The 16,242-nt window shown below is 41.2% G+C and overlaps 2 protein-coding genes across 10 annotated transcripts in view; one reads left to right on the forward strand and one right to left on the reverse strand.

The window, feature by feature from the left end:
• Positions 1–16,242, forward strand: part of CAMK2B (calcium/calmodulin dependent protein kinase II beta) — a 170,010-nt gene that overhangs the window by 146,173 nt on the left and 7,595 nt on the right. For 6 of the 9 annotated variants that reach the window (XM_089538410.1, XM_089538408.1, XM_089538411.1 and 3 more), the window contains 3 exons: positions 11,942–12,017; positions 14,434–14,528; positions 15,873–16,107. In XM_089538410.1, coding sequence (XP_089394536.1) covers positions 11,942–12,017; positions 14,434–14,528; positions 15,873–16,105 — 404 coding nt within the window. In that variant the 3' untranslated portion in view covers positions 16,106–16,107. Of the gene's footprint in view, positions 1–2,683; positions 2,807–3,625; positions 3,755–5,524; positions 5,654–6,257; positions 6,387–7,219; positions 7,349–11,941; positions 12,018–14,433; positions 14,529–15,872; positions 16,108–16,242 lie in introns of all 9 variants that reach the window. The other 3 variants (XM_089538404.1, XM_089538405.1, XM_089538406.1) reach the window with 1 other exon arrangement.
• The window catches only part of YKT6 (YKT6 vesicular SNARE protein), a 70,836-nt gene that overhangs the window by 29,831 nt on the left and 24,763 nt on the right, over positions 1–16,242 (reverse strand). The gene's annotated exons all lie outside the window — the stretch shown is intronic.

A 16,242-nucleotide genomic window follows, 5' to 3' on the forward strand; every position in this document is an offset into this window, starting at 1 on the left:
CCGTGTGAACAATTCTGGAATATTTTGGATTTCAGACTTCTGGATAAGGAAGACCAACCTGTAATCTGTGTTGCAAGTCTGATGCTTGGGATGGCGGTGACTTATTTCGGTGTTACGAAAGTTGACAGCAAGAGCAACTCTGTTGTAATAAACAAGTCAAGAATTTGTTGAGATGACAATCTTTTTAAGAGTGGAACTTATGCTGAGTACAGTCAAATAACTATGTGGTGATCTTTTGCAGCATTAAAGGCTGATAGCCTTCACCTTTTTTAGATCTAGGAATCCCCCTGTAATCTAAACTGCAATATTATTATTATTATTATTATTATTATTATTATTATTATTAACCTTTATTTATAAAGCGTTGTAAAATATGGGAGCCTACTTCAATTTTTTTATCAGAGTATACCCAATTTTCTCTGGAAGGTTAATTTTAGGTTGTGTCAAAACCTACTTTTACAACCCACCTGTTGAAGATCAATGTTGTGAAAGAATACTGAGAAATGTTGTAAAAGAATACTTTTCAGATTATATAGCAAAGTTGCTTGGACTTCAGAATGTCTATGTTTGTTCCTGGCAGGCACAACAAATATTGATGTAAATGTTTATTGTTTCTCTTCAGTGGGGTTACTGAGTATTGTAAAAAGACCAAATTCAAGTAGTTCCTGCTACTTTGGATACTTTCGGGAATTGTTCTCTTCGTATTCAGGATAATGTAATGGAGGGAGCTGGTATCACCAGTGCCTTCCCATACATGTATACTTAAAATTATGCCCTACTGAGTTCAATGGGGTTTACTTCCAGATCATTGTTCTTAGGACTCTGTATCCCGTATTATCTTTCCCCCCTTAATACCTAAATGGATGTTTGTTTTCAAGCATATCATCTTGAGGTTGTTCACAATGCAGGTCTGGATACGTTGTAGTGCAGAAGAGGCTTGTTTTCTGGAGGCTAATTTTGTGGTACAAGATTTCTATGACAGGTTGTGGTTCTTTCTCTGAACAGAGGTATCTTATGAGTAGCCAGACTGGCTTTGTTTTCTAGAAGACGGATTAAACATCCCTATGTCCTACAGTCCCAAAATGGGAGAAACTCTAGAGTGAAGTGCAAGTAGCCTTTCATCATAGAAACCAGAGAAACCTATGTAGGTAACTAGGATGTTGCAGGAATAGCCTAAGGACAGGTCTGTGTCCTATGACTATTGTTGGTGGATATTATATTATATTTTCAAGAACTTAAGCAGGAACACTCTCCAGTTTTCAGTCTGACAACCCGAAAAGGGGGCAAGGACAGATTAAGATGGTTGGACTCTGGAACAATTCCCAAAATAGAATTCCTCATATGCAGATGTGTGATATATATTCTGAGATCAGTAGCACAGAAATTAAGTAGTTCAGTAGTCATACACAACAATCTTCCATTTTTAGCCCAGCAACGTTGGGGAGAATGACAGCCTGATCACATGCATTATTGCTAAATTACTCAAGTATCACACAAGATACTGTTCACAACAGAAACACCAGGCGGTTACTGGAGGAAAACTAGGAAGCATGGTATACATAGTCTACATTAGCACTGGGTCATTAGCCAGTAAAGGGGCTGGAGTAATTGTACCATGATAATCTGACCATGGGTGAGAAAGAAGCAAAAGAAAACTAATGGAAAAATTGGAGAGGATGCAGCCTCAGCTTTGCTAGACGGCTACTCCTTAGCTTCCTACACTAGGAAACAAAGCACAAATAGCATCAAAAGAAAGAGGTGACCACAAGCAAACAAGGTTATACATTGACACAGAGGAAGAGTGAGATAAAGACTAAACTGCAACATCATCCTGACCTTTCTAGAGAAAGGAAACTTAGAAACAGCAAAAGCATTCCAAGGTTTAGCTAACTAATTCTTTTAGGAAATGATACACTAGAATTTAGTCTGATTAAGTTACTATGTAAGCATGGTGTTCTAAGTAGGTCTGTGGTATTGTTCTTAAATTGGCCTATTTATATTTTATAACATTAACACATTTGAGGTGTTAAATTACTCCGTCTCGTCTTACAATTCCCAAGCATCCAAAGCAAACATGCATTGCAGTGCAGCTACTCTGCAGCCTAGTGGGAAGGTATGAAATCACAGGTATCTTGATTATCCGTAGTACAATAATAGTCAGGCTTGGAAAGGCTACTTTTTTGGACCACTGATCTCAAACTAAATGAGAGACGTTGAGAATTGTAGTAGGTTCATTCCATGTTCTGACAAAGGTGAAAATCATTATTTATAATCCAGGGTGTCATTGGTCCAAATCTCAACTTTTAGTTGCTAAGTCATTGTATGATCTGCCATTACCTCTTAGCCTCCATACCTCTTTTTCCCTTCCATTTGTAATATGGGATGATAATACATGACTGTTGTTGGCATAAGGGTTTGTAAACTGCTTTGAACATGAGAACGCTGTACAAAGAATGTGATTTGTTTTTCTCACGAGTCAAGCCCTGTAGTTAGATGTCCTCTTGCCACATTTGTATATATTCCATTTCTCCATCCATTTTTCTTTCCTTATTAATGTATATTCTGCTTTCCTTTGCTCATTTTCCTCTTTTCTCACACCAAAGCTGCCTTTTTAAGAATCTGTTTTATTTTCTTTATGTTTTTCTTTCTTTCTTTTTTCTCATCTCGCACCCATTCTCACCAGTTAAGACCACTGATAATGAGGTTGTAAAAATCCAGGTGAATCCAGGATCTGTCCCTGAAATTCCTCCCAGTGTGCAGATGTCACTGATGCCCTCTGTTTCTGCTGCTGCTATTGCTGCTGCTTGTAAGTCACAAGGCCCTTGTATTTCTAATTTCTACTTTCCACTCAGTGTGGATGATGCCTGGTAATAAAAGCCCCAAACCAGGGACAAAATTCATAGAGAAATACCTGCTTTTTCCCTACACTTTCCAAGCATCCATTCAGATTTATGAAACTCCCACACACACCTCACTTTCTCTTTTATGCAGCAGAAGAGGGGATCTAAAGCATCAACTTTCAATGTTAAGCTAACTAAAAATTTCAGTGATATCTAAACTTTGAAAACTGTGGTTTGTTTAGCCTATGGTTTGAGAACATACCATAAATAGACGCTTGGCTTGTTCTCAAGTCACAGCTTAAATGGAACAGTTTCTTAAGTTCATACATCACAGGTATTGTTGCAGAAACATCTGATCCCTTCTTCTGGCAGGCAAGGCAGCTAATGGATAAGAGGCAGTGTGTGAGGCTGCGTCTTATACAACTTGATCATGGAGTAGGAAACCATGATATGAGCCATTTGTTCTGGAGAATAATCCCAAAGAGATAAACCTGAGTACATTGATAATTATTAGCACTGGGTCCATAATAATTTAAGATGTTACCGATTTGTTCCATAGATTTCAGCTAGCTCAGTCTGCATCCAAAAATTATTATGTACCAGTGTTAAGCAGCCATAAATGTACAAATAATAACACAATTTATGCTTCAGTTATTTGGTGGGCTGATGTTAGATGTTTCTTAATCCATCTTTCCAGCTTTCTCCATTCCTCTGTTATTTTTCCATTGTATTTGCTTTCTCTCATTTCTCCTTCTCCTTTCCTTTGCTCATCTGTCCTGGCCTAGCCACCAAACTGTCTGATATATTTGGCATGGTGAAAAAAGGATCAGGGGCCCCAGAAGCGGAAGAATCAATAACGTCGGTCTCTTCACCCTGTACATCTCCAGCTATTGCAAACCCTCTGCCTCCCCAGTGTAAGTAGCTGAATTAGAGTTTGCAGCACTGGACACAGCATCCAAGAAGGCCTGTCACACAAAGCATTTGTAGTTTTTATATGTGACCTTGCACTGCTCAAGTAGTACTTAAAATTAATTATTTCTTGAGTTGTGCACTGTACGGAAAGAATTGGGAGAGGTTGCTCAGAAGCCTGCAGCATTAATAGTATTTTCTTATTTCCGCTTCTGAAAGTGAACGTTGTGTGTTTCTTTTGCAAAAGAATGAAAACAGTGCTTATTCATGGAAAGCATTTCCCCTAAAATGACTAGGTTGGAGGTGAGTCCTCATGCAGCCGCTGTGTGAGCCTGGAAAGGCTAAAGAAGTTTGTTGTTCGAAGGCAATAAAACATTGAGGGGAGAGGGATTTTTCTAAAATTTCTTTGCACTCACAGCAATGTTTCAGGTATATTAGGAGTACTGGCCAAGGGTTTATATCATGTACTTAGTTTCAAATGCATAACAAAGTGATGTCTCCAGCGTACCACACGCCTACCTTAACAGCATGCAGCTGCACTGAGCAATCCAGTTCTGTTCTGCTGGCAATTGAGACACAGGAGCGGGATGTTACTAGTCTCGTCTTGCCAGGAAGAAAACCTGTGATGAGGAATTGCAACAGAGGTCCTGCTTCTGATTGTCGGAGCCCTGCTAGTCGGCAAAAGGGAGCTGGATGTATTATCCTGTTGTAGAGCAGCCTTCTATCACTCAGTGCAGCTGCTAGCTGTTAAGGTAAGTTTGTAGTGCGGGAGGAATTTATGATCATGGCAATAGTGCCAAGATCATGAATATATATAACATTACTGAACACAGAGAGATCTGGACCCTCCTAATTGTAGGGTCCAGATCTGTAACTACAATATAGGATGCCAGCCACTATTTTAGACTAGGAGTTTTTGAAGAATATTAGAAAGATGAATAATATTAGAAGAACCCCCTATATAACATTCTGTCCTGTTTCCATTTTCTAGCATCTCTTCCTAGTACTTTTCTTTCCTGCCCTACATTTAAATGGTTTTCTTTCCCTTTTTACCCTCTCTATTCCCATCTGTCCCAACCCAGCTTCCAAACTCTCTGATGTACCAGGCATAGTGAAATGAGGTTCTGGCCCTCCAGAGGCAGAAGAATTGAATTCTTCTGTTACTTTGCCCTTTCCACCTCCTGTTGTTGCAAATCCACTTCTTCTCCAATGTAAGTGGTACGTGACATCAAGGACTGGTTGAAGAGTCTCTATACATTCTCCTTTACTGTAGCATTTTTAGTGCTACATAGCATCTCTGAGTGCTTCTATGCAAATATTTTAAAAGGCATTTAAAGAGGCTGTTGCATCGGATTTGATATCACAAATAGAGAGCCCCTGTGTGCTGTAAACTGAAATTTAAGTCTTCACATTTTCATCCCAGCATGCAAGGACAAATATTACAGTTCCCTGAATGGAACTCCCTGAATGTGTAAGTCTGGAGTTGGCAACCATGGCTATCCATATGTTCTTGGAGAACACTTCCAAGCAGCCCTGACCAGCATAGCTAATAGAAAAGGATGATATGATCTGAAGTCCAGCAGATGGAGGGCCACAAATTTCCATACCAAATGTAAATACTTTAAGAAACAAGCAGTCAAAGCCATGTCCTTGCTATATGACAAGTCTCTTTCTTCAAGTTGATTTCTTTTTTTAACCTTTCATACTCATTTTTCATCTCTGGTCTTTTCTGTTTTACTTGTTTTTTCCTCTTTCTCTCCCTCCTCTCACCCCAGCTGCCAAATTGTCTGATGTATTAGGCATGGTGAAAAGGGGTTCTGGGCCCCCCAATGCTGAAGACCCAAAGCCTTCCATTCCCCTTCCCAACCCAGCCTCAGGTGCTGCAAATCCTCTTCCTTTCCAAAGTAAGTAGCAGAGGATACCTGCATGTAGGTGGAGTATCACAGACATTCTGCAGATTCCTAGTTTTTTTTCTGTTTTGTTTATCCTTTTAAATGAAAGTTGTAGTTTCCCTGATTGATGCAGAAAGTGAGGAAGACCACGTGCTAGATAGATAGACTCCATTTAGGAGGCCACAGGTATGAATCTGCAAGAACTAAAGAAAGTAACATAGGATAGGGACCCTTGGAGATGTCGCATCCACAGGGTCACCATGAGTTGAGATCGACTCAAGGGTGATTAGCAACAATAACAAATGGGGAGTTGGAGCTGACAAGTATGGGGCAAAGGAGGTGTCCATGGCCCCCTCTCTGTGTTATTTTGCTACATACTGACTCTCTTTTTCTCACTCTGTCTTATATTCATTCAGTTTTAAAACTGAAAGCACTATATTCATTTTAAAAATACATCTAAAAGGACCCAACTCATAACCCCTTACCTCCCCCTTCCTCAAGCTGATTCTTTTTTTGTTGTTATCATTTCCCCCACTTCCCTACATGTCTTTTCTGCTATTTTCTTTGTTTTTCACGTCTTTCCCTTCCTTCCCTTCTCTCATCTATCCTACCCCAGCTGCCAAACTCTCTGACGTATTGGGCATGGTGAAAAAGGGTACTGGGCCACCAGAAGGTGAAGCGCCAAAGTCCTCAATCACCCTTCCATGTCCTCCTTGCAACGTTGCCAACCCTCTTCCTCCCCAATGTAAGTAGTGTTTGGGGGTTCCCTAAGATTTCTTCTTTGCAATTTCTGGGCTGCTCTGAAACCCTTTGGGATGTTCAAGCAGGCCAGCTAAAGAGGTGATCTTCCATAGTCACTCCCTTGAGAGGAAATTAGCAATCTGGTGTGGCTGTTCTATAACTGACATCACTGAAACCTCCTCTGGTACTTTTCTATAGATTTTATATTTTTAAACCACATTAATCTTATTTCAGCTGCTTGCTTTTCCTGAACCTCCTAGGTGTGTGTGGTGGTCTAAGTAGATCCTGAAGTAGGTCATGCTGGCAAAGTCTAATGCATAATAAATCAGATCTTGGAATAGTCCCCCACCCTTTTGAACCACCATTCTCAGAATCCCCAGGCAGCATAGCCACTGGCTGTGCAAACTGTGAATGTTGGGAGTTGCAGTCTATAAACTTTTCCAGATTCTTCATTAAATCAAAGGAGAATGAATACTGGATCCAGAAGAGGCAAGTTTGAGAAAGTTGTTGAAAAGCATGCTGAAAAGTAATAACCCATTCTGTGAAGAATGCCCACTCTATTCCAGCCAAAGATATTCTTTATACTGGTATAATATAGAACTTTTATTTATTTTATTTGAAGGCATTTGTTTGGCAGCTCTTAATTCATAAGAGACCTCTCAGTCTCTAAAGTGCCATTGCCTTTGGTGAGAGATTGATTTTCAGCTTTCTCAGCCCCCTTCCTTGATCTGACCCCTTTCTCCCTTGTACTTCTAGTCCTCTTCACTTTTCTTTCATTTTTGTTTGTTTGTTCTATTACTAGTCTCTCCATGCTTTCTTTCATCTGTTTCACACCAGCCAACAAGTTGTCTGATGTCCTAAGCATGGTGAAACGGGGTTCTGGAGCCCCAGAAGCTGAGGGGCCACAACCTGCTATCTCCCCACTTTTCTTACTTCCACTCATCCCAAACCCTCTACCTTCAGATCGTAAGTAGCATGGTCTTGAGTGGTCTGCAGTTGAGCTTCACTTGTTCTGTTCAAACCCAGTGCTCTTTGCCACATTGTAGGTGTCAAATAACTGCGTGATGCTGTTGCTGCATGGCTTCACATCCTAACCCATTAGTCTCACCAAGCTGATAGGTGTGCAGGTGAGCAGAGTGAGTGCAATAGATATATGACACAACTTGATAATCCATATAGTGCCTAATAGTTCACTTGGTGAATGAGAAGCAATGGGAGGTGGGGACCAGCTTTCACCCCCATGCTCTTTGCGCCATGGGCCTCATTGACACTTCCAGGAGCACTAGAAATGACATTTCCACACTTCTGGTCATCATTTGCAGTTGAATTTTAGCTGTGTATTGGGACATATTCATTAGGATGCATTTGTGTTAGCCATGCTGCTGGCTCCATTTGCACTGTGATCCTAGGCATTTAGGTCTCTGCTCCCCTTCTGAGAATACAAGCATTGTGCAACATCACAATTCACTTTTAAGTGATTGTAAATTAATTTACAATGATATAAATGCCTAACAAGATGCCAGTAATCATGTTGCCACTTAATTGCCATCATGCTGTCCAATTAATGTTATTATTGAGTACTTATTTAGAATCAGTGACAGAACTGAAAGAAACTTGACCTATGGCAAGAGAGGAGTTAGCATTGCCAGGATTCATGGCAGTTACTGTAATTGGGAATATGTTCTTATTCAGTTAAAACATTTTAAATGATAACTGCTCTACATCAGGGGTGAGCCAAGTCCAGCTGTGTGTTGCATGTGGCTATTGGGGCCCCTAAGTGCAGCCCCAGATGCCTCCCCTCCTGAAATCTCTCAGAATATTTTTTCAAATGGGGTGATTTCCTGGCCACAGTTGTACTCAAACCACAATGGTTTGCTTCCCATGACCCTCCAAAATCTCCTCCCGAGCCTACCCATAACACAAAATATAACTCTATTAAGATTCCACAGTGGCAGCTAGGACTGACATTGTGTCACTTTGGGCACTCTGGAACATGGACCGATGCATGGATGCACCCCCTTGCAAAGTTGCCCCTCTTGCTGTATGTGGTTGTCTGACTTTCCTGCAATTACAGGTGTTTTTATTTACTGACAAATAGTTCCTCCATTCCACACATTAATTTCAAGGGAGTCTCAATAAAGGAAGCATCACTTCAGTTTCCATACATATCCTTAGCACTTCTCTACTAAAGTGAGGACTCCACAAAGCCTGAAGATGCCTAATGATAGATAGCTTCAGGGCTTCAGTTTCAAGACTGTTTGTAGCTGATGGCAAGTCATGGCAGAGACAAGGGTGCAAGAGCTGTCTTTGGTTGCATCCAAGGGCACAGCTTTTTCTTGCACCTAATAGCAACTGCAGGAAATGGGAAAGAAGTTTCTTTTTCCCCACGCCTCTCTCAGCTGTGAACTATATTTCCCCTGCTGAAAAAGTGGGAGTCCCTGGCAATGGTATTTGTTTACAGGGATGGATAACAGCTTGGCCCATATACAGCTGGAGGGAGACATTGGCAAGGATGAGTTGAGATGCCATGCAGAGTGCTAGAGCAGGATATAAGGCAAGTACTCAGCTCAAGGTGGAAGAAGGCATGACAGGCAAACTCACAGGTAAGAACTGGCTTTTCTGGAAGGTTAGAGGAAGGGCATTTATCTCTTTCCCTTTCATCCCCAAGAAGAAAAATGCAGCAACATAAAATCAGAATAGCGTCTGCCTTCAGTGACCACTGCTTTCTCCAAGACAGCGTATGTTTAAGATCACTTGCTGTGAATTAGATATCCTTCACAATACCCTTCAGCAGCATTAACTGTACTTTTATCTATAAGTAAGGTAGTTAAAGGACAGTGTTCTCCCATGTTTTTATAGAACAATCCTGTGCATATTTACTCAAAAGTAAATCCCACTGTGTTGATCGGAATTTACTCCTAGGTGAATATGCACAGAACTGCAACCTCTGGGCAGGATAGGATGGGGCATCTCTGAATGGGATACAGAGAAATAGAAACAAAGGGAAAGAGTGGCTGTGAAGTTAGCAAAAAGAGGTGACCTTTTATGCTAAGAATGTAGTGTGGACAGGCTTGTTATGTTGATTCACTGATTCCCCCGACATTGGTTGTTTCCATCACTATTAATACTCTGGAAAACTCGTTTTTGCTCTGTGACTGTGTGCATTCATTAAGTATGGAACATTTCCAAATTTGGGACATCTAGTAGGATAATATTTGTAATATTATCCAGATTAATCATAAATCACACTACAAAAAGACTTCACATTTTTCCTCTGCACTGTTTTCCTGTTTTAAATGGCTCTTCCCAGCAGCTGTTTGTCCACCTGTATAGTAAATTGTGAGACAAAGTCTACTACAAATTGTAAATTATTCTGGAATGCCCCCTTTTAGAATCTCCCTTAGTTGTCTTTCAGAATATAACTCTCCACTAGCATAGTTTACCCAGTGGTGAAGTGTGTGTGTCTGTGTGTGTTGACTTGTTCTCCTTCCCCCATGTGCAAAAGGGCAGTTGTATGTACACAGATACAGCTGTACCCTCCACTGCTTGTAGCTGTCTTGCATCCCTTGCACTCCCAGAGAAGGATAAGAAGCAGTCATTGCCTCTTGAGAAGGAAGAAGTTGCTGCTTCATTTCCTGGGTGATGGCCCAGGTGCACCCCCACGACTAGGGTTCAAAACACACTGCAGAAATAATCCAGTTTGAGATGCCCTGTAGTTTTGTGAGACATGTAGCTTTCTGTGTCAGCTCTGGTGCCACAATAAACTACTATCCCCAGGATTCCCTAGCACTGAGCCAGGGGCATTAAAGCAGTCTCAAACTGGATTATTTCTGCACTGTGTTTTGGATCTAGAGTGGGGTGAAGGAAGCTGTACCTAAGAGCTTCCAGCTTCCCTTCCACATCTGGCACAAAGGCATTCAACAGTGGAGACAGGATAGTATTTCTTCAGAGTCTTTAAAAGTACTTGCATTGATGTAAGCAGAAGTTACATCAGCGTAAGGCAGCTATGGCATTATGGCATATGTTAACAGAAGATCTGGTTTGATTTAGGTTTTGGACTGTTTGAAAGACACACACACACACAGACACTTCAACGTTTTTTGTGAGGAGCAGCAAATTAAGTGGTTTGTGCTTCCTGAGGTTCTCCAGGTTTGTTTATCTTCCTGAGGTTTCTGGTACTGCCATATTGGTGTAAAGCTGGGATCAAAACTCTGATGGGAAAGAAGTCTATTGATAGGGGCATTGGATCCATCCAGGGTACAGCAAGCATGAAATGGATGCTCCAAGCACCATGAGAGTGTAAGTTTCCAAAAGCTTCTGCTGCAAAGAGATTACTTTGCCAAAGATGCTGACACCATGTCTGCCCCTTGAGTGTTGCATTATTCATGGTGATCTAATTGGGTCACTTCCCAGACTGCCTAGGTGTCCCAGCTACAGATATATATTCAGGTCACGTCAGCTGGGGAAGTTGTGGGCAGCCCCAGGACAGAAAGGAAGTGACATTTTTGTACTGGAGTGCTTGTCGCATGTGAAGAATTAGATACTAGTCTGGTGAAAGCTGTCAGGAATTTCTTGCATTCTAAAGTGTGAACTTGCAAAAATCACTTTTATGGATTTTGACTCCTAAAAACCACCACCACCAGCAGATTCTGGGAGTTATAGTGCCAATCCCCCCTCCTCCAGCTCTGCCTAAAGGCTATAAGCATAGAAGCAATCCCTGCTTTAGTTGTTAGCCCTGTTATTTACTTCTGTTCCAATGTAAGCGGATGACCTGGAACCTATATTGGTAGTAGGAGTGCTTGAGTCTGTGTAGACTGAGTCAGTACTGTATCTTTTCCCCTTCCCTTCCCTCTTTATTATTATTTATTTATGTGGGAAAATCCAAGGGGTAGCAGATTATGAAATACCTACAATCTGAGATTCAGCACCTCTAGAAAAAGAAAACAGCTATAGTTCCAGCACTGATAGGTGCTCAGAGAGCAATTCCAAATGGACTGACAAAATACCTGGATGAAATCTCTATAGATAGGATCACAGTATCATGGTTACAAAAAGTGACACTGCAGCAATACATCGCTGATTCCTAGATTCTACACTAGAATCCAAATAATTGATGATCCAAAACTTCAGGCAGAACACTTGATTAGACTGTGAAACATTTATTATTGTTACTACTACTACTACTATTACTACTACTACTACTACTCTTCTGTCTCCCAAAAGTTTGTGGCAGTATTTATCATGGTCTTCCCAGTTTAGTCTTTGCAACAACGCTGCAACAATTAGGCTGAAGTATGATTGACTTTACATTGTGGCTGAGTGGGGATTTGAATCTGTATCTCCCTGGTCTAATTCACTACATATCTTTGTTGCTGTCTTATAAAATCTTTCTGAAGAGGACTTGCCCATGTAAGAAACAAAGAAGTGGGGCATGGAAGGACAACCAATGGATCTCATTTTCTATTAAGGCTGTAGGGCATATGGCTAACAAACTGATGCTTATTCCCCCTCTCTCTTTTTTCCTCTCTTCTTGCCTTCGTCTCATGACTCTACTTGCAGCACGCAAACAAGAAATCATCAAGATAACAGAGCAGCTGATAGAAGCTGTGAACAATGGGGACTTCGAGGCCTATGCGTAAGTAGGCTGTGCATGAGCTCTCATTGAAATACCTGGCTTAGAACCACATATTTCCATTGATTGATACCGGCAGTGCTTTTCATCAGAAGAAGAAAAATTGGGTCACTATGCTACTTAACTCTTGCATTAACTCATTAGGGGGCAAAGCCACATGCAACTCCAGGGCCTTTTTTCGGGCACCCAGAGGTCAATTTTTTTGCCCCAAGATGTCCCCTAAGGGTCTTGGAGGCATTTCCCCTATGTTTTGGGCCTCCTTGGGCCAGTTTAGGCTCAGGAGAGTTGTTGGGTTTTTTTAAAGAAGTAAATCAAAAGTGATCTCCAATGTCTTCCTATTATGAAAAATGACTCAGAATCTTTTGGGTCCATCAGTGCCCCCTAGAATGTGTTTGTGCAGAGGGTAGGGGTACAGCCCTCCAAGGTCTCCTGGCATGGATTATGAGCCCCCCTAGCCTCCCACAGTTGCCCATCCCTACTTAAATCTATCTAAGATGCTTGCAGCTCAGAGTTGCAGAGGCCATCTGTGGCTGTATCCACGCTGGAGAAATAACCCAGTTTGGCACTGCTTTAACTGCCCTGTCTCAAGGCTATGGGATTCTGGGAGTTGGAGTTTGCTGTGGGGTCTAGAGCAGAGCTAGCTTGTCTGCAAGAATATCATGGGGAACCTTGTCAAAGACCTTACTGAAATTGAGATATATGCTGTATCTACAGCATTATCTACCAAGCGGGTAATTTTATCAAAAAAGAACAGGTTAGCCTGGCATGCCTTGTTTCTCAGAAACCTATAGTGACTTTTTGTGATTATGAACAGGACAATCATTTTCAGCAGTGCAGATAAAAACATAGCTTTGCAGCCAAGGCTTTCCCACGCACCATGCGTACTGTAGATGCTTTATTAATTATCAATATCATGTCATAACAGTAAGAAATATATTTGACATGGTAGCCTTTGCTTTGAAGAATGATAATTGGGATTGTGTTGGGAAGATGCTACTATCAAGTCCAATTTGCAATTATTTATCTAGACTTGTCATCCAAAATAGTTATCATAATTAGACCAACAATGAGAAAAATATTGAATGGAGAACTCTTCCTTGTCCATAATCATTTGGCTAATTACTTATGCTTACTTCTATGACAGTTTCCTTTATACCTCTTTCACTGTGCCATTATGTGAGCTGATTTACATAGAAGTCTACATAGGAGTGGGGAACATCTGTTCTTGAGCCCTTTGTTGATTCTTCATCTAGGACACTGGTGGGGACCCTTAGGCTGTGGCTCAATCCAGCCCCCTGGGACTCCCAAGATGACCATCTTGCCTTTCCAAAGACATAATCAGTTGGTGTTTTCACAGCTTTTGTAAGTTTTCTTGCCATTTCCAAAAAGCTGAACTATACAGTCAGCCCTCATTATCCATGGATTTTTTTTATCCACAAATTCAAGCATTCACAGCTTGAAAATATTTGTTTAAAAATCCATGGATAAGGAGGGCTGACTGTATAGTTCAGCTTTTTGGAAATGGCACCATGGTTTTCCATTATATATTAAGGGACACCATTTTGCTATGCCATTAGATTTAATGGGACTTGAGCATCCACAGATTTTGTTATCCATGGAGGAACCTGGAACCAAACCCCCGTGGATAACAAGGAACCACTGTATCTCCTAAAGATTAGTAACTTTCAGTAAAAGCTAAAATATGCTGGTATTTTTAGACTCCCCTTTTTACTTTTGACCCTACCCAGCACTAAAATGGAAACCCACAAGAACTTCTCTGAAACTGAATATGGCTCTTGGTGTGAAGGAGGTTTCCTGACCTTGTTGTAGGGTTTCTGTCTAATCCTAATTGAGTCTCAGTATGGTCATTCATTCTAATTCATCTGTTTCCATAATGCTGAAAACTCTGATTTGCCCCAGCGATAAAACAATGCACAGGTCTGATTTGAACTGTAGTTCTGGAGGTTTTGATTTAAACATCCTCACCCTAAATTCCTGAGTCACAATCCTCCAGATGAATAGCAGCTCAACTTCAGTATTTTAACATCCTTCATCTGTTTCTTGGAGTGATGTATCCCAGCAGTTTGTTAGATCATATCTGATAGCTCATTTCTCAGACAGACAGATCTTGTTTCCTCTTGATAAATAGGTTTGTGAAAAATAATAGCCCAGGTTTCTTGAGCTCTAACGGAAGAAAAGAGAGGTAGAGGAGGGATGGAACTGGCTTGCTCCCTTTGGGCTGGTGAATTTTTACTGACAGGCAATTTGCCCTGCCTGTGAAGAGTGAGGAACCAGACCCATCTTGAAAGAATCCCTCCCCAGCACTGCTGAAAAGGAACCTTCATGGTAAGTACCAATGTTCTGCTCTCTCTCTTCAGAAAGATTCCTTATATTTCCATCTGGGTTTTCTGTCTTGTAGAAAAATCTGTGATCCAGGCCTAACATCATTTGAACCTGAAGCATTGGGCAACCTTGTTGAAGGGATGGACTTCCACAGATTTTACTTTGAAAACTGTGAGTACATCTTGTTCCGTTTAAGATGAGGGAAGCATGGAGTCCTTTTGCTCATGAGGGGCACCCACTTCCTTTCCAACACAGAAGCAGAACTGCATGCAGAACAATGTCTGGTAGTCAGAGTATCTTGATCCTTCCGTTCAACCTTTCCAGATGCGCGCTTATGCTACCCAGTGTCTTCTCATCTTGCTTTAAGCTCCAACCTCAACTAAAACGTGTCCAGAGGAATTAAATGTGAAGGGCTCTAGCCAGCCAATTCACATCTTGACCCTTTTCTACATACTCTGCACAAGTATGTTATCCAAAAATATGGAGTACGTTACCAATTTGACCATACTTAAAACAAAATCCATCAAAGGTAGTGAGTTAAATCAGTGGTATGTAGACCCAACCCATTGCTATCAGCCTTCCTGGGACTTGTTCATCTAACAAGTTCAGCATTTTAATATTCCCCATTACCAAAAAATCTGTGTAGAAAACTTGAGCTTGTATACACAAAAACACTTTCTTTTATTCTGCACATTCATAGCCCTCCTTTGACTTTTTCACTTTGGAAGGCTCACTGCCTAGTGTTAGTATTTGATGGGCAGAGCATTACAGCCTCCCTCCCTCCCTCGCATTTTGAACATGCATACACACCCTTCAGGTTAGACATGGCATGTTTAAAGCACTTCGGGGAGGGACAGATTGAAGCTGCAGTACTGGAAGTAGTGTTAAGTTGCGTTCCCTTTATGCCATTTTCTTCTGCTCCCCTCTCCATAATGAATTGTCTCTCCTGGGAGCCTCCAGGGCAAGCAGTTCATATCTTAAGTAGGGACAGAACCCTTGCTGCCCTGTGTTACATTAAAATAAGGAGTGTTTCAAAACCAAAAATAGATGTCTGACCACATCTTTCTCTCTTGTTGTGTTTGGCTGTGTGTAAGGAAGCAAGTAAGTAAAAAGTCTATTGAATAAGTCAACAGACCATATTAGAAACCGATAATAGAAAATAACAAATACACACAAAGTGTAGTAAATTTGAAAGAAAAGGAAGAAAATTACTTCTTTTATCAAACATTTTTCTTTCTTTTTTCATTAAAATGACTCTTTTAACTGAAACCTTCTGCATCACTAACTTGAGACTTGCAGAAGAAAATTAATTTGTCCTCAGTTCTCCAAATTCCTATATACCTAAAGAAAGGAGATGAATCTTCATATTTTTGTCACTGAGAGAGCCCCTAAGAGGCAGAAAATTGGCCCTTATACCTACTAGATTGCCTACCCCATTTAAACTCAGTTTTCCACTTCATAATAACCACCTTCTCTTTCAGAGCTCACTCTATTTTCTTCTTTCTACCATTGCAGTGTTATCTAAGAACAACAAGCCCATTCACACAACCATCCTGAACCCTCATGTGCATGTAATTGGAGAAGACGCTGCCTGCATTGCCTACATCCGCCTGACGCAGTATATTGATGGGCAGGGCCGTCCTCGCACATGCCAGTCTGAAGAGACCCGTGTCTGGCACCGCCGTGATGGCAAGTGGCAAAATGTCCACTTCCACTGCTCAGGAGCACCAGTGGCACCACTCCAGTGAAGGTAAAAATGAAGGCACAAAATGGCCTCCTTGCAAGTCAATTGGCAGAGTAGATCCTTCATCATTCCTGGGGAACATGAGCTGAGAATTGCAATGATACACAACAGGACATGTCACAAAATGTCCTGTTAACTGGT

This window comes from Sceloporus occidentalis, unplaced genomic scaffold (genome assembly GCF_023333645.1).
Source record: "Sceloporus occidentalis isolate IW3139 unplaced genomic scaffold, rSceOcc1.0.p SCAF_9, whole genome shotgun sequence".
NCBI lineage: Eukaryota > Metazoa > Chordata > Lepidosauria > Squamata > Phrynosomatidae > Sceloporus > Sceloporus occidentalis.